Genomic DNA, 19,106 nt, shown 5'->3' on the forward strand with positions numbered 1-19,106 from the left:
AATCGCCTTCATCACACAAGAAATAGAAGATGGCTTTCAAGAAAAGAAACCAACAACAATTGTGTGGGTTGACTTAGAAAAAGCATTTGACAAAGTCTGGGAACAAGGTCTCTTGCTCAAACTAATCCAGCATCACATATCCCACAGAATGTACAATTGGATAAAGGAATATTTAAATAATAGAAAAGCTTTAGTTTGCATGCAAGGACAAATGAGCCACACAGTGGGTATAAAAAATGGCATCCCCCAAGGAGGAGTCCTATCCCCAACACTTTTCCTAATATTCATAAACGATCTAAATCAAAACCTACCAAGAAAAGTTAAAAGCAGCATGTATGCAGATGACCTTGCCTTAATTAGCACAGAAGAATATGTAGGAACATCGAAATTTCGATTACAAGATGCTCTCGATATACTCAATAATTGGTTCAAAGACTGGGGCATGTCCATCAACACAAAAAAGACCACATATATCATATTCTCACTGTCAACAAAACAACAAACAATAAAATTAACATTAGATAAGGAAGCTTTAGAAAAAAATGACAGCCCTACATACCTTGGAGTCACCTATGACCCGAGACTAACCTGGAAAAGCCAAATAGATAAAACACAGAGTAAAGGCATCCAGAGACTATCCCTCTTGAAAAAATTAGCTGACACAGATTGGGGAGCAAATCACAACAGCCTGAAAAAGACCTATACCAGTTACGTAAGACCTGTACTAGAATATGGTGCCACAGCATGGGGCTCAGCAGCCCAAACCAACCTAAGAAAAATAGACAAGGTTCAAAATATTGGTCTAAGGATAATGACAGGAGCAATCAAAACAACACCCATAAGAGCTATGGAGGAAACCACTGCCCTGATCTCTCTGGATGAAAGAAGAGAAATAAAAATCCTTTCCCAATTCACTAAATTGGAAACCTTGGAAAGGCACCCACTCAGAACAAAAATCCACAAAACTGGCACAAAAAAACATCTCAAAAGGACAAATTTCATACAGGAATCTCTAATCCTAAAAAAGAAACACCAACTTGAAAAAATTACTCTGGAATCCTCGATACACTATAATGAATCTCCACCCTGGGACGAAAGCCCTCTTCCTACTATAAGGGACCATATTGAAAGCATAAAAAGAAAATCTGATTACAGACCAACAGAGCTCAAGAAAATAGTGAACTGTTTTCTACATACCAATTATCCTAGCAATATAGTGGATCAGACTTTACACGGATGGCTCAACCCATAAAGCCACCACAAATGGAGGAGCTGGAATACTTATCGAATGGCCAGATGGAGGAAAACTAGAAAAATCCATTGCTACTTGAGAGCTCTCTGACAGTCACAGAGCAGAAAGGGAAGCACTAGTACTAGCTGCTACCATGCTAGCAAATCATTCATGTTCCCCACACAGTCAGATTATCTTTCTAACCGATGCAAAAACAACCCTCCAAAGCCTGCAAAACTCTGATTCCTCATATATTAAAAACCTCAGAACAGCACTTACAAAGCTCAACAACAACAGTGAAAAAACTGTAATTCAATGGATACCAGCTCATATAGAACTAGAAGGAAATGAGAAGGCTGACACACTTGCCAAGAGTGGGAAAACTAACACACTAATAAACTCTGCAATCCAGAAGAATTGAAGAAATTAATCGTAAATAAAATAAATGAGTAATGGACGAGCTCTCATCCAAATCACAAGAAAGATGACGCTTACTATAAGCTATCCCGACAAGACCAACGTCTAATCTTTCGACTCAGGACCGGACACAACAGAATGCGACAACACATGTACCAGAAGCTCAAAATTGGAACCAGTGAAATCTGCCCATGTGGAGTATCACCAGAGAATGCAGACCACGTCCTCCAAAACTGCTCTCTATACCAAGAGACCTGTATAAGAGATTGGCCCCAAATCACCCCAATAGAAAGGAAACTATATGGAGAGCTCCCTGATTTGGAAACCACTGCGCAGTTCATCTCATGTATTGGTCTAGTCATATGAACACTCCAACATAACAATGAGAAAGAAGAAGAAGAAGAAAAAATTTACAGGCACAGCGTTATAATGAGGCAAGAAATACTATATTTAAAAATTATGTACAGTTTATTATACAAGAGAAATAATTACAAGGTGAAATGGTATACAGTAGCTAAGATGGGATTTAGCGTATTTACATGTATAAGTCTATCATCATTAGATGCTAGAACCAAGTGGTCTGAGTGTCATTAGGCTGGTTGCTTAGCTGGTGCTGCACTGATGAGACGAGTGTGGCTGGTGCTGACGCTGTCTGCTGGTGGCTGGCGTGGTGGATCCAGGCTCCGGGTGCAGTCCAACGATGTATAGCTGCAGAGCTCAGCTGCGGCTACGATCAGTCAAGCCAGTGACGAGTCTGTGGCTAGCGTTGTTACTTGGACACTTGAAGAAAAAGTAGGGCTGGTATCTGGAGATCTGGTGCCAACAAATCTGGTATCAGCGTTGGGTTGATGGGACACCTAGTGGAGGTTGCCTATAAATAAAAGCTGCAACGACATGATGTACAAATCGGTTTAGCCATAATGATACCACCGGAGAGTAGATGCCTTTCCGTGAAGGACATCTTCAGAATGATGTAGAGAAACTATAAGCTAGTTTCATAAAATATCAAAGGGAACTAACAAATAAATATTGTATCCCATCAAGGGAGATAACAATAATAATGGGAAATCCCATGTAGGGGAATAACAACACTAATAAGTAATGAATGATAAGGTAATACAAGTGATGTTCACCAGTCACGGTTAATAGCAATTACATACATTGCTTAGATAAATGAGATGAAAAGGAAGGGGAGATGAACGACTGATACTCGCCCATGCTTTCACATAAGTAAACATAGAGTATAAGCAAACAGACATGATTTACTAACGTAGTATGTGTTGGCCCACATGGCCGGTAAATATAGTACATAAATACCTGGTAAAATAATATGCTTACAGAAATATTATAATAATTCCGTGCCAAGGAATTAATCAACAATAATATACAAAGGGCTCATGGTGAGCGATAATTTATCAGTGATAAATTAATGATAGCTAAAGAGCTAAATACATGTGGTAAAAATTAACAATGAATTCTGGTCCAGATAAAGGGGATGACTTTGGACATTTTGCCATAAAAGTCATTATATAAAATATAAACATAAAGTAATCTACTTACATTATCCATAAGCAATACACAAATATATGTACACAAATAATGTAGTAAAAAATGCACAAATATATACACATCACTAAGTAAACTGGTTCTCAAGCACTTTACTAAGTTACATACCACCAATCCAAAGTGAAATAAATAGGGGATGAAAATATGTAGAGCTCAAGCAAGAGATCGATGCGCTCCCCAGCAGGTCTTGAGCGTGAATGAAATCTCGGACTGAGAGGTTTGTCCATTTAAAGATCGGCAGGGGGTAGAACAATGGTGGTGGGCGATAAGCAGCAAAGGTGGTGTAGACTGTCTGGCGCCATTTGATAAAGACTTCCCCGCTTGACCGAGATGAGTTTCCGGGGATCTTCTTCTTCTTTTAGCCAGCTTTATTGCTGCTGAGCTGTGAGCTCTTTTGCAGACTGTGCCAAGGAAAAAAAGTGTGCTGTTTTCTTCAGTTGTTCAGCACTGCTGTACAGGGTGTTGGTTATGTCGGGCTGTAGTGGAAGTAGGGTCTGCCTAAGGTGGATTAGGGAGGGGCATTCAAAGAGGATATGGTTTACGGTTTCAAAGGGGTGGGCGCAGTGTGGAGTTTATTTTGTTCAGGTGGTAATTTAATAGTGGTGTGTGTCCTGTTCTTAGTTGGAAGATTGTAGATTGTTCTTTGCGGGGAAGGAAGTTAATACTGTCCAGTTTGTTAGGCGTAGTCATTTCTTTGTACATGGCTCTGCCTGTGTTTCCTGATGCCCATTGGTTGAGCCACTCCTCTTTGTTCCGGGAATAGAAGGCACGAATTGAAAGACCAGGAAACGGTCGGCTCGTGTTCCTTTGTCTTCTGCCCAGGTGGTCGGAGGATGAGAGGGGGAGATGAGCGGAGGTGGCCAGGCAAGATAGATTACACCTGGACACTGGCTAGCACCAGCCAATCAACGTTACCAGAGGCGTTTGAGTTGAATTGGCTCTTTGAAAAGGGCCAGCCGCTCCCTAGGGAGGGGTCAACGGATGTCCGCCAAGATAGGTAGAGGGAGTGTGCTCTTGTCAAGAGTCTAGTGTGGCACAAGTCAAGATGGGGAAAGTAAAATGTGACATCGGTGCCAAAGGGTGTGGGGTTTGATTGGAGGGGTGGTGGTTGTGTTTTTAGCAGTTGATTGGCTAAATAAGTAAAATTAATGACAAATAGAGTAATTAAAATAATTAAATGCTTGGACCTGAGTGATACCTTGAGTGAGCTAAAACGGGTTATCACAGTCAGTATAGAGATTTTCATTTAGCATTTATATGCTGTTTACATATAAAAAAACAAAAAACAACAACATATTACTGATCATGATTTTTTGCAACGTGTAACTTTTTCTCTCCTAATCGATGACACCATCGACGATTTGACCCTATCAAATTAATTTTTATGTTTAATTTGTGTTATATAGAAAGAGCTTGCATTTCCCTTTACTTGTATACCAAAAATAAAACATTTTTTGATACATTTTCTGATTACAAACAACGTTATTAAGATTCAATCATAAAAGGTAATGGTAGTAATGGAGAATGTGTCAAATACCGTCGGAACATGAAAATAATTATGGAGAGAAAGAGTTAAGCACGGAAATTAAATGTAATATAAGTTAGAAAACAAACAAACATTCGTTGGCATTGATTTCTTTTTTACAAAAACACCCGGAACAATCTATTATAGATACTTAAAACTATTGCAATGTTTGGGAAGGAACATTAAAGGTTAAATCAGATTTTCCATAGATTTTAATCTAAACGTGACGGACAGACCGACCAACAGACAAAATGCACAAAAATAAGCGGCTTTCATCATGATGAGGGCACTAAACAAAAAATTAATAAAATCTGATTACTTTAAAACTTTGAGGGAACTTGTTTAGTACCATGTTTTTTCAATCACACTACTGCACGAAAGTCGCTGCATAAAAAGTCCATTTTAAAAAATGTCCGTGATATTTACATACAAAGAGCATTCTTAGCCTATATTAACAACCATAAATGTTTTCTTTTAATTTTAGTACCTATTTGACCAGAAAAAACAGTTAAATATTTATATTTGTTGTGAACATTTCTTGTACATTTTATATATATATTTGACTTAGTCATACTGAAAATACACAGAAAATTATCTTTTTTGTTAACATATTTTTAACATTATCTCCCTTACATTTATGTATTGTTTTAGAATTGGTGTATTTTTATGAAAAAAATATCGCTTGCATAATTAATTTTATAAACTAAACGGTTTGCTGTTAGAAAACAAAAAGTAGCCATTGCACCTAAACTTTGCAAGCTGCATCGCATGGTGAAATAATATTTTTCATTTCTCTTCTAGTTTTTGAGATCTGAGAGTGACAGATGGACAGACGGACATTTAGCACAAACCTAATAGCGCATTTCCCTTACGTGGGTCGCTAAAAAAAAAAAGGGTTGGAGAACTCTCACCAAGGCCACGGGACACATATCTGACTCTCAAAGAAAAGCCCTAGTAGAAGAAAGCGCAGAAGACAAAGAAATCCTCCTGTGGATAGCGGCTTTGCAGCAGATGAGAAAATATTGAGTTTGCATAGTCAATTGAAACACGTCATCATTAATCTTCGGAATCTAGACATGGCCATTACTAGTGGTAATTAGGATTTTATTGAGTTTATTTTAATTGATATTGTTGAGCTTTTTAAACTTAAAATACTGATTCTCTGAGCATGGTAAAACATGGAAAAGGCTTTTTGGTTAACACTAAAAGAGCACATTTTAGTAGCGGTAGTCTTCTCAAGCTTTGTTTTATTTCCTTTTTAGATAAAATCTGTGTTTATAGAGAAATTAATTTATCATTTAAGAAACTAATGATGAACATCAAAGTTTGAACTATTTCATAGCTGTCTTATCTTATCTTATATAATTCAGATGTTACTTCAAAAAAGAGGATGATTACGTCCTATGCGTTATGCATATGACTTAAATTCTGCCAAGTCACTGGTTTTCCTGGCTAGCTCAGGCAACCCATTCCATGCTCTAATAGCACTATGGAAGAAGGAGTATTTGTACAAATTTGTCCTAGCATATGGGATGAGGAATGTGCCTTTATCTTTGTGTCTTTCAGAGTATTTTATTAAATTTTGTTTTTGTATTTGAAGATTATGGTTCAGTGTTTTATGTATAATTGCTACTTTACTTTTGAGTCTTCTGTCCTGAAGGCTTTCTAAATTTAGTGATTTTACTAAAGGTGTTACTCTAGTCAAATGTGAATATTTCTTTGTTATGAATCTCACTGCTCTATTTTGTGTCTGTTCCAGTTTCTTAATGTTTTCTTGAGTTGAGGGGTCCCAAACGGAGGATGCATATTCTATTATTGGCCTAACCAAGGTTAAATAACATTTTAGTTTTATGTTCTTATTTGATTTATAGAAATTTCTTTTAATAAACCCTAATGCTTTGTTTGATTTTTTTATAGTTTCATCAATATGTGGATTCCATGACGGTTTTTCATTATTTATTATAACACCTAAGTATTTTGCGTTTTTAGTCTGTGTTACTGGTTTGCCATAAATAAGATAAGTGGAATTAATTTGTTTTAGTTTTTTTGTTACTCTTAACAACTGACATTTTTCTGGGTGGAAAGACATGTTCCAATTTGATTCCCATTTCTGTAATTCATCTAATTCTGTTTGTAAAATTTCTGTGTCTTGTGTTGTTTTTATTTTTCTATATATTATGCAATCGTCTGCAAATAATCTGACTTATGTTCCTGAAGTAATGCAATTTGGTAAATCATTTATATAAATTAAAAATAGTAGTGGACCTAAGACTGTTCCTTGAGGTACACCTGAGTTTACTGTTATCGGTGTTGATTTAGAGCCATTTAGTATTACAGATACCATTTTATTTTCTTTCTTTTCCTTTATGAAGGTCATTTCTTCTTTTTTTGTTGTTTTTGTTTACATTTAATATTAAGTATTGATCATTTCAGTTATGTATGATAGCTGGAGAGGAGATTTCTGACATAGACCAGTGAAAATATGTGCAGGCACAAAGAAGATAACTTAAACAGAAAAAAGAAATTAAGTTTTTCTACAGAAACATTTTAATCCTCTATAGATGTAAAAGACATTAGAAATGGATTTTTTGTTCTTTTCCATGTAAAAACATTAAGCATACAAACAGACAATTACCTTTCTTTTTCCGAAAGTCCCAATTAAATATAATGGAAGAAGGGATATAGGTCTCATAGTTTTCATGACATTCAAAACAATAGAGGCCTCCATCAAATTCACATAGGTAAGGTTGACCATAGACTGAAAAAAACAACAAAAATTTTATGAAATACTTTTTACTGACTTTTTATTTTTAAAGCCTTGAACATGTATGTACAGGATGCACATAGTGAAGAAAAACAGAATAGTTTGTAGGTTAGCAAGATCAAAAACAGAATTTAGCGCCCCCGTAGGGTCTGTCGGTCTAGTACATTTAGGTCACAAAAACTAGAAAAATTATTCAAATTCTTACTAAAATTGAATGATACTTGCAAAGTTTAGGTACAACAGCTACTTGTTATTTCTTTCAGCCAACATAAATTTATATATAGTATATTAAGAAACAATGCTAATTTTTGTGAATTAAAAGAAAATATTTACACATAAATTTAATCAATTGTAAAAAAAATGTTATAAAAAATAAATTTTTAAAATATATAGTTATATATAATATTTATATATTTATACATATAAATAAATATTTATTTATGTAGTTAAGGCAGGCAACTCAAGTTTTACAATAAATAAATAAGTGTGTTTATTTACCAGGTGAAACAACAACAGATGAGGGCTATAAACTGTACTACAAAGGACTACAAGATGTTCATGAACAAGGAGTGGGGTTTCTTGTACACAGGAACTACAGCAACTGCGTTGTGAACTGTTATCCTATATCAAGTCGACTCATCTACATGCGTTTAAAGGCAGTAGAAGAGTTTTATGAGCAATTACAGGAAGTGGTCAATAAGGTCCAGAAAAAGGACATCCTTGTTGTACAAGGAGACAGGAATGTCAAAGTAGGAAGCGACTCCTACCAAACCTGGAAAGAGTTACCTCTCAACTAATGAACGAGGTCAACAACGACTATTAGAATTTGCCAAACACAGCAATCTTGTACTGGCTAACACGCTAGGATGCCACAAAAAAATCGCGTATAACCACATGGCACACTCCTAACGGATAACACCACAACCAGATCGACTATATCATGGTGCAGCAGCGTTTTAAGGCAAGCATCCATATGGCCAAAACAAGAAGTTTTCCTGGAGCTGACATTGGAAGCCACCATGACATTGTTATGATGACTTTCAAATTACACCTAAAAAAAGGTAACATAACAAGGACCTACCAGGATAACATTTGACTTGGATAAGCTGAAAGACCCCCAAGTAGCTGCCATATTCGAGGCACAAGTAGGAGAACGCTTTGCAGCCGTCAATATCTTGGACTCCAATGACCAGGTTATCAACACACAAGTCAATATTCTAAACACAGCAGTCACAGACACAGCCCTGGAAATACTAGGGAAGCTCCGCCCGCCCAAAAAAACACTGGGCAACAGAGGATATACTCCAACTCTGTGACAAGCGATGGGAGCTTAAAGGGAAAAAGTTGTCCGACCCAAAATATGTCCACGAATACAAAAGCGTCAACAAACGGATTAAAAAGGAAAATAAAGAATCGAAGAAAAAATGGATAGAGAATAAGTGTCAAGAAATTGAACAGGGACTTAACAGGAATGACAGTAAAAAAGCGTACCAACTAGTGAAGGACTTCACTACCTGATAGTATGGAAGAACTAACACAATACAAGAAAAAAACAATAATAATAATAATCTTTATTGTCCGTAAGGAAATTTGACTTACAATTTGTGCATTACACCAAAGAAAACATTATAACTATAAAAAAGCAAAATGTACATGCACACTAGACTCACTCATAATTTACATGTGAAAGGTTTATCAGATTGTTTCTAATTAATGATTTGATTGCCAGGGGAACAAAAGAGTGTTTGTGTCTGTTTGTCTTTGCTATCGGAGTATTGTAGGCCTATCTCTTTTGTGATGGTAAAAACACAAAATCTGGACCCAATCACTCATCATCACCCTTCCAAAGAAAGGCAGCTCAAAACTATCAGGCCATCAGCCTCATAAGCCATCCGAGCAAAGTACTGTTAAAAATTATATTAAACGACTAAAACCAATAGCAAAATCATATCAGAAGAACAAGCAGGTTTTAGACAAGGACAAGGTCGCAACACAACAGAACAAATCCTAAACCTCAGAATACTCTGTGAAAAACTACTCCAAAACCAAGAGAATATTTTCCATGTCTTTATTGATTTCAAGAAAGCATTCGACAGAGTATGGCATGGGGCACTCTGGGCCACAATTTAAAAGTACAACATAAATAAAAACATAATTAAAGTTATCCAGAACCTCTACAAGGATGTCACCAGTGCAGTGTACTTCAACAATAATAGTGGGGACTGATACGGGTTCTTCCGAGCCAAGAATTGGATAATCGTCTATGTTGGATACTGCAGGGACATTTAGTATCTCTGTATCTTCTGAGATTTTGTGTATACTTTGGTGTACTTCAACAATAATATTGGGTACTGGTTTAAAACCACAGTTGGAGTAAGACAAGGCTGCCTACTCTCACCAACACTTTTCAATATCTTCCTTGAAAGGATAATGGAAGATGCTCTTGAGGGCTATGAAGGTACTGTAAATATTGGAGAAAGAAGAATTACTAACTTGCGCTTCGCAGATGACATTGATGGCCTAGCAGAGACAGAAGAAGAGCTAGCTGAATTGGTGATGTGCATGGACAAGACTTCCGCATCAAATGGTATGCAAATTGTCACGGTCATTAAGATCTTCACAGGAGGGACCTTGAATAAACTTTGTCTCTTTGTCGGATGGTGCTGAGATCTCACAACAGTGATACCGAGGATTCTATTCGAAGATGTCAACTAATAAGATGATCTAGATATTTACTAATAGATTCAATGAAGGAGATCCTTTCAATTCAAATACAGAAACTTTTAATTTAAAACTTGGGAACACAATATGTACAGTATTTAACAAAAATAAACTGTATCTAAAATGAAACATTCAAAATATTACTACTGGATTCTAAGCGACTACACTTTCTGAATATCAACACAAGACTGAGGAATTAATAAATTAACTTTTTTTTCCTTTGTTCGACACATAAGTCTCTCCTCCTACTTCCTGTCCTGCTTCCAATCAAATTAAAATCTGCTATCACGTGACAACGCTTCTCTTGACTTGATTGACGCGTGTCACTACGTCATAGGGATTCCCAGGCTTGACATGAACTTTGAACTAAGTTATTATTATTATTCAATAAAATAAAATATGTGTTTTACAAATGATACGTGACACAAATAGATCTAAATGCCGAAAAATAAAACAGATTATGACCAATAGCCAACAAGGCTTTAAAGGATATTGGAGGTGAAAAGCTGACTAGTGTTAGCAGCTTCAAATACCTCGGAGCTATTGTCTCAGATGAGGGAACAAAACCTGAACTACTGGCCCAAATAGCACAGTCCACAGCAGCCCTTTCAAAACTTAAAATAGGCTTAGCCCTCGGCACCAAAATCAGACACGCGCTTCCTGGTCGTGGCCACAGAGGAATGGAGAAAGACGGTCGACGAATCTTGCATGGTGCCCCAACGGTCCAATAGACTAAAGGATAGGTAAAGGTAAAAATTTACCAGGACAAACATATCAGTCTTCTACATTCAAAGACTTTTGTTCCTCATTCTACCAGTCCTTTCTCCAGCAACCTGAATACAGACCAACGACAGTCTTTCCCGCTTTGCTCCAGGTCGCAACTACAGTATTCAGGCAGCACAAAAGATGGAAAAGATGGATCCTGACTATCACTAATTACTTGATACACTGTTCTTTCCTCTAATACAACATCTTCCTGTACTTGTTCAATAGTGCGCTCGTACGCACCACAAGCACTGGTGCAAGGCAGAGTTACAACATTTATATATAATATATATATATATATATATATATATATATATATATATATATATATATATATATATATATATATATATATACTAGTTGACCTGCGGCGTAGCATAGCTGCTATTTTGCAGGGCCGGCCTTAGGCCACTGCAACCTATGCAACCGCAGTGGGCCCCACACTTTCATACAAAAACAAAATTTAATAAAATACTCAGAAAGACACAAAGTAAAGATACATTCCTCGTTCCATTTGCTAGGACAAATTTGTAAAAATGCTCCTTCTTCCTTAGTGCTATTAGAGCATGGAATGGGTTGCCTGAGCTAGCCAGGATAAGATAATCAGACTAATGGATGATTTTTCAAAAGGTTTATAGATGCTATCTTATTAGATTTTTCTAAAGCTTTTGACAAAGTTCATCACCATGCCTTGCTTAACAAATTAAAATATTTTGGCATAGATGGTTCATTACATCAAGGGATTCAGGATTTTCTAATAGGGAGAGAACACACTGTAATAATAAATGGCTCTAAATCAACACCATCTTATAAAATACACGTTACTTCAAAAAAGAAGATGATTATGTCTTAGGCATCATAAATTTAGCCATGCATGTTAACCAATGACTTAACCAATAACAGTAAACTCAGGTGAACCTCAAGGAACAGTCTTAGGTCCACCACTATTTTTAATTTACATAAACATGAATTGGGAGAATCTAAGTCATTGATTAACATGCATGACTAGATTACTTTAGGAACAATGTGTAGGACATAATCATCTTTTTTTTTGAAGTAATGTCTGTATTTCATAAGATTAAATAAGATATGGTAAGACTAACTTAGAATTAAAATATTTTGAACAATTTCTTACTCTGACTTACCCTAACTATATCTACAATGTCAAGTTTAAAATATTGAAGCAGTAATTTGATTAAGATGTCACAATAATTGACAGGTTTGAAAAGAAGACACTGTGACTAAGTTGATGAAACTAACACAATCCAAGTCCCTACAGATGTACTTTCTCTATATAAAATGATTCAATGTAATAATATTTAAATTTATTGGCTACATTCACATTAGAATCACAATCTAACATACTGAATTAATAAATTTCTTCTACAAGATTTTTTATCCTTATCAAGAACCAAAATAAATCTATACAACATTCTTTCCTAATTGTGATATTAACATTGTTTCGTTTCTAATTAGAAATGTAGGCTATACTCAAGCCTAGAAATAAGCAGAGAAGGCTTCAACATTGAACTGTGACATCACAACCAGTAGGTTAAGGAGACCAATAGCTTGTTGGATGTACAGACCTGTGACAATGAGCTATTGGTCTCCACTGCCTACAGGTTGCGACATTGCAAGTCAGTGTTCAGGCCATCTAAGACAATTGGTCTCGGTTAAGCATCATTTCCACTTTGGCCATGCATAGTTTGGCCAATTTAACTTTGTGACAACTCTACTGTCAAACATTAAAATAAACTTGAAAAGTAAATGAGTGTTTAAGTGTACTTACTTAAGCCAATGGGTCTTGAGCAGCCGCGACATGTGAAGTTTTGCTGACTTAGACCATGTTCACTTGGAATTTGAAATAGAAATAACATTCTTGAGCTCTAAAAACATGTTAGAAAAGCATGACATATTAGTTGGCAGTTCTAGTGGGTGTAATAAGAATGGTACAAAAAAAAACATGTTTCTGATGAAAATAATCAGCTATTGTATAGTCTAAACTGAACAATGAAAAGTGCAGGTGTTTCCAAAACAGAAAAACCTAAATGAAAAAATTATCAAAACATAAGTACAGTATATAGGAGTAACAAAGTATCCCACATCTAAAATAGTTTTAATGACACCCACTTGACAGACATAGCAGTTGACCAACCAGGTTACCCAGACAATAATTTTGGAATACTGTTTAAAATGACCCCCCTTTTTTTAAATCAATGAGAAGTCAGTAAATGTAACTGTTGGCCAAACAACATCTCGGCCAATATGATAGACCTTTTAAAACAGTTGCTTTTTATAGCATTATTTTTTAAGCAGGTTGCTGTTTTATTTTAACCATTATAACGTATATGTTATTAATTTAAAAACTGATTTAGGAATATCTTGATAAGGTTATACAATGTAATGTCTGTTATTGTTAGCATAATTAGGATTGATGTTTCTTTCTTTTAAATACTTTGGAGAAATGCCAAATTTAAGATTATTACCTTGATTGCATTTGTCAATGAAAGTATTTTAGAACCATGCACAAATATATAAATATATACATCAAGTGCCTTCAATAACAATCTATTTAGGGTTAAATTCAAATACAGATACCCGGTAAACTTTTTTTGTGTAAAAACATTCAAAAAAGAAATAAAACTAAACATTCAAATATTCAATAAATAAGTGACCACATCAACAACATATGCTAACTATAAAGTGCTCTGATCTATCTGCTGGTCAAACATTTGTAATGATGGGACACTTAATGAAAATAGTTTCTAGCTATAAGCAATGAAATGTCAAAATTAGGCCAGTTACAATTTTCCATCATAAAAGTTACAAATTAGAATATCTTTGCTAATACCTATCAAATTTGCTAAATGACATGCTTGTCAGAATAATGTGTTTCATGCAGATTTGTAATAAGTAACCTTCAAGTACAGTTAATAAGTAAATAAACATCCACCTTAGTTCTCATTAAAAAAATTGAAAAATATTTTTATTTACAAAAAACAACTCTATGACAGAAATTTGTAGGCAGCCCCTGAAAGTTACATACAAATTTGGTGACACACAAACTCTCATGCACAACAGTGAACAATGAATCCAAATTTAAGAGAACATTTGCAGTCAGAATCTTTATCAATTTCATTTTATAAATAAGAACTCATTGAGTGATATTTGTTGAAGGTTGGAACTATTTTTTATCACAAAATAATTGTTTTTGTGTACCTGAAGATCTGTGTCAAATTTCTTTTGATTTTATGCATACAAAAAGAAGGTATCAGATTTGTAGAATTAATATCAAATATTTGTTTTTGCTTGTTTATTTCATGAGACAAATAATTCAATAACCAAGAAAAAAAAACAAAGCTCATATTGAGTAGAATGTATCAATTAGTTTGGATATGTATGATTGACCTAAACATATAAATCTGCGCGATAGATAGAAATATTTTTACCAACTATTTTTGTTTAGCTTTCTCAATGCTCTATGATCCTATCACTTGTCTGGACCAGTTGTCAAAGGAGGAGGGAAGAATTCAACTTATACCACCACATCTGTCAAGTACAAATTCTTTCCCATGTTCAAGATACAAAACAAAATAACTAATTTACCAATAATTAATTTTTTTTTTCTATTATTGTTGAAGTACACCGCACTAGTAGCCTGCTTGGTTCAGGATAACTTTTAATATGTTTTTATTTATGCTGTACTTTTCCCTTGTTGCCCTTGTTGTTTTAGCAGATTAAATATAAATTTTAACAGTACTTTGCTGGGATGGCTTATGAGGCTGATGGTGCTGTAGTTTTGACAGAGTTGTAAATTGCCTTTCTTTGGAAGGGTGATGATGAGTGATTGGTTCCAGGGTTTGGGCCATTCTATTGACTGCCAGATCTTGTTGCAAATCATTAAAAACATTTTTATCATGGTTTCTCCTCACACCTGTAGAAGTTCACCAGGAATGTTGTCAACTCCAGCCATTTTCCCTTTTTCAGAGCTTACACTGCTGATGCTACTTCTGAGCGAGGAATCGGATAATTGTCTATGTTGGATACTGCCGGGACATTTAGTATCTCTGTATCTCCTGAAATTTTGTGTATACTTTGGTGTACTTCAACAATAATATTGGGTACTGGTTTAAAACTACAGTTGAAGTAAGACAAGGCTGCCTACTTTCACCAACACTTTTCAATATCTTCCTTGAAAGGATAATGGAAGATGCTCTTGAGGGCTATGAAGGTACTGTAAGCATTGAAGGAAGAAGAATTACTAACATGCAGTTCATAGATGACATAAATGGCCTAGCAGGGACAGAAGAAGAATTAGCTGACTTGGTGATGCACATAGACAAGACTTCTGCAGCATATGATATGCAAATAAATGCCGAAAAAAAATTATGAACAATAGCCAATAGGGCTTTAAAAGGGGCATCAGTATTGGAGATGAAAAGCTGACAAGTGTCAGTAGTTTCAAATACCTCAGAGCTATTGTCTCAGAAGAGGAAACAAAACCTGAACTACTGACCAAATCGCAAAGTCCATAGCAGCACTTTCAAAACTTAATATGGAAAAGCAAAGACATAGTCCTCAGCACAAAAATCAGACTGATGCGCTCCCTGGTCATGGCCACATTCTTTTGTGCTTGCAAGTCTTGGACAATGACTCCAGAGCTAGAGATGAGGATCCTAGCAATGGAATTGAGATCCTAGGTAGGATGGCATCACAAACCAAGAGATTAGAGACAGGGTTACTACAGTGATTGAACCCTACGATGACCTACTATCATAAAAAATGCACGTTAAAAATCTATGACCATAATACATGGTCTTCAGGGTTCGCAAAGACCTTCCTTCAGGAAACAGTACCAGGAAAAAGAAGAAGAGGTAGACAGAGAAAGCGATGGGAAGACAACATAAAAGAATGGTCAGACCTGCCATTGAAAGAGGTTCTATCTAAGGCAAAAGACAAGAGAGGAATGGAGAAAGACGGTTGACAAATCTTACATGATGCCCCCAGTGTCCAACAGACTAAGGGATAGGTAAAAATAAAGTTAATTTACTAATTATTTAATTTTATTTAGCTAAAAGAAATAATTGTTCAAAATTTCAGCTTAATTCCAGATTGGGTGTGGGAGAAATTATGTGTATAAACTTTTTACCATACAGACACATTGAGTTGATAAAGCTTTGTAAAAAGGGTTAAAATCGAAATTCTTTTATGCTTGTGCTCATTCAAAACAACAGCAACCCAATAGGAAATTACCCATATTTTTTTAGTTTACACGGCCTCATTTTGTTGTTTAACTGCTGTTCACACAACTAAGCTAGTTTATTTTTATTAATCAACTAAATCTTATCTTCACACAACTAACTTGCTTTATCTTATTAATCAACTAAATCTTATCTTCACACAACTAAAGTTTATCCTATTTATCAATTAAATCTAATCTTCACCCAAATAAAGTTTATCCTATTTATCAATTAAATCTAATCTTCAAACAACTAAAGTTTATCGTATTTATCAACTAAATCTTATTTTACAAAAAGGTTTTGTTTACAACTTAAACCCATTAGTAAAAAAACATGCTCCGTCACTATAGTTTATAAGTCATTTTAAAATGTACAATAAAGTTGAAGAAAATCTTAATAATAACCCAGACACAATCTCAAAATGAATATTTAAATAGGAACAAAAAATGGAACAATACATAAAATTCATTTGACATGTTTCCTATTGAAGTTTGAATTTAGTAAGCATTCTTAAAAAAAATTAATTTCATGCACAAATGCACAACATTTTATTCCTGACAAGAACAAAAAAAAATCCACCACCTGTGCACATAGAAATATTTGTGATGTTAGACTCACATTGGCACAGACAGAAGCAGAAATATTTTTGTCAGGTGTCGGCAGCACTTCAAAGTCTATAAGACATAAATCTTGGGGCTAGAGTCATAGAAAAAGTAAGATCAATGAATTGAAATTAATTGTTTCTTTTTACAAATATACAAACTAGCAAACAAATCATTTTTCTTGATGGCAGTATCCATGCAAATAGTAGATAGTCTAAAAAATAGGGATTTTTCATTTGTTAAAATGTTTCGCCATGTAAAACTTATTTTTAATCTTTAGTTTCAAAGACAGTGTATTAATAAAAACTGTATTTTATGGTTGTATAGAATTAATTTTTCTTTCTTTCTTAAATTTGTTGGATTGGGAATGTGGCGGACTTTAAAATTAAGTTCTTTTAATTGGAACCACTCATTTTATCGTGATTACCCCCTCGTAACACATACTCACATACTTTTCAGCTGTAAATTAAAGTATCACTTTTACTTTCATCGCATACACACACACACAACAAAAAATCTCTATGTGCAATCACTAACTTTTCTTTGACTTCTCAATTTAGTAATAAAAAAATGTAATAGACTCTAATATGTTGTCTTTCTGACCAAGCCCCAACTTTCACAATTAGACAGTAAATATTAATTCATAAGGATCTGTGGTCTCTTGTTAATCAATGTTTTCCTTAAGTTGTGCTCAGAGAACATTTTCCAAGTCTTGCATCTAATTAGACTGCTAGTACAAAATATAATCTTGTGAAAGTGCTGTGTGTTTTTGAAAGCCAAACTAAATGAGCTATCATCATCAGATATTTGACAGCCAAACTAAATGAGCTATCATCATCAGATATTTGACAGCCAAACTAAATGAGCTATCATCATCAGATTTTGACAGCCAAACTAAATGAGCTATCATCATCAGATGTTTGACAGCCAAACTAAATGAGCTATCATCATCAGATGTTTGACAGCCAAACTAAATGAGCTATCATCATCAGATGTTTGACAGCCAAACTAAATGAGCTATCATCATCAGATGTTTGACAGCCAAACTAAATGAGCTATCATCATCAGATATTTGACAGCCAAACTTAATGAGCTATCATCATCAGATTTTGACAGCCAAACTAAATGAGCTATCATCATCAGATGTTTGACAGCCAAACTAAATGAGCTATCATCATCAGATGTTTGACAGCCAAACTAAATGAGCTATCATCATCAGATGTTTGACAGCCAAACTAAATGAGCTATCATCATCAAATGTTTGATAACCAAAATATATGAGCTATCATCTTCACTCCTTATGAGAGTGACAACAACATTTGTTTTTGTTTTTTTTTCTTCACACAAACATTTATCTTGAGCGCTGTTATATCAAAATAAAATTAAAAAAAAAAAAAATATTTTCACAAATCTATTAATCACAAACTAAAAAACAAATGTAACAATGATATAAAGAAAAGTAAATTTCAAGTAATTTTCCCATAAGTCAAATGTTTCACCATCCTTCTCTGCGCCACCCTATCTTAGGACTATTGATAATTTGTCAAAGATATAGGCCAAAGAAATAAATGAAAATAGTCAAAACTGAAAATTTTTTATAGATAGCCTAATAAGTACAGGAAAATAATGGGGGAAAACAATTATTGAGCTTGTGCCCAAATTTTGATAATACAAAACAAACAAAAAAACAACTTATTAAGACCAATTGTATCAATCATTTTGACTCAATCATGTAATTAATTTGTAATAAATCTAGAATAACTATATCACATTTGAAATATTGAAAAAAATTTTTAGTTTTGTTTTATGCAATATCATGCTTTTAGCTTGCTCAATGTGCTATGGTCCAATCACTTGTGTGGACCAGTTGGGGGGAGAGGGTATCTGGGAGGCTTCTGTGGTGGCTTTTCAAAATAAGTAATTAATTAAAGCAATTTTTTTTAAAGTTGCTCGAATAGAATTTGAACCCATTGGTTCAAGCCTCTTTGGCTTGCTAGCCACTGAGCTAGGAAAGTACTTAAGAAAATAGAAGGTTTTATAGTTAGTATTTATTGCTACTTGCTAATTGCTAAAATAACTGGTCAATTTTTTTGTTCGATTGATTCATGTTTTGTTAGGGCCAATGAATAATTGTGCAAAGTTTTAATTTGATCAGAGAATACATAATTGGGAGAAATAAGGTGTACAAAATGTGTACCAGAGAGACAGCTTTATAAAAAAAAAGCAAAAATTTAAATAACATTCTTTAGAAATTATTGGAAAGACTAACAAAAAC

At 34.6% G+C, this 19,106-nt stretch overlaps 1 protein-coding gene across 9 annotated transcripts in view; it reads right to left on the reverse strand.

Annotated features, from left to right (window-relative positions):
* LOC106067906 (pleckstrin homology domain-containing family M member 1-like) overlaps positions 1–19,106 on the reverse strand; it is an 82,746-nt gene that overhangs the window by 15,828 nt on the left and 47,812 nt on the right. For 7 of the 9 annotated variants that reach the window (XM_056007521.1, XM_056007523.1, XM_056007522.1 and 4 more), the window contains 3 exons: positions 16,848–16,925; positions 12,779–12,875; positions 7,375–7,497 (listed from right to left, as the gene is read on the reverse strand). In XM_056007521.1, coding sequence (XP_055863496.1) covers positions 7,375–7,497; positions 12,779–12,875; positions 16,848–16,925 — 298 coding nt within the window. Of the gene's footprint in view, positions 1–2,097; positions 2,533–7,374; positions 7,498–12,778; positions 12,876–16,847; positions 16,926–19,106 lie in introns of those variants that run through there. The other 2 variants (XM_056007530.1, XM_056007526.1) reach the window with 2 other exon arrangements.

This window comes from Biomphalaria glabrata, chromosome 13 (genome assembly GCF_947242115.1).
Source record: "Biomphalaria glabrata chromosome 13, xgBioGlab47.1, whole genome shotgun sequence".
In the NCBI taxonomy this organism is placed as follows: Eukaryota; Metazoa; Mollusca; class Gastropoda; family Planorbidae; genus Biomphalaria; species Biomphalaria glabrata.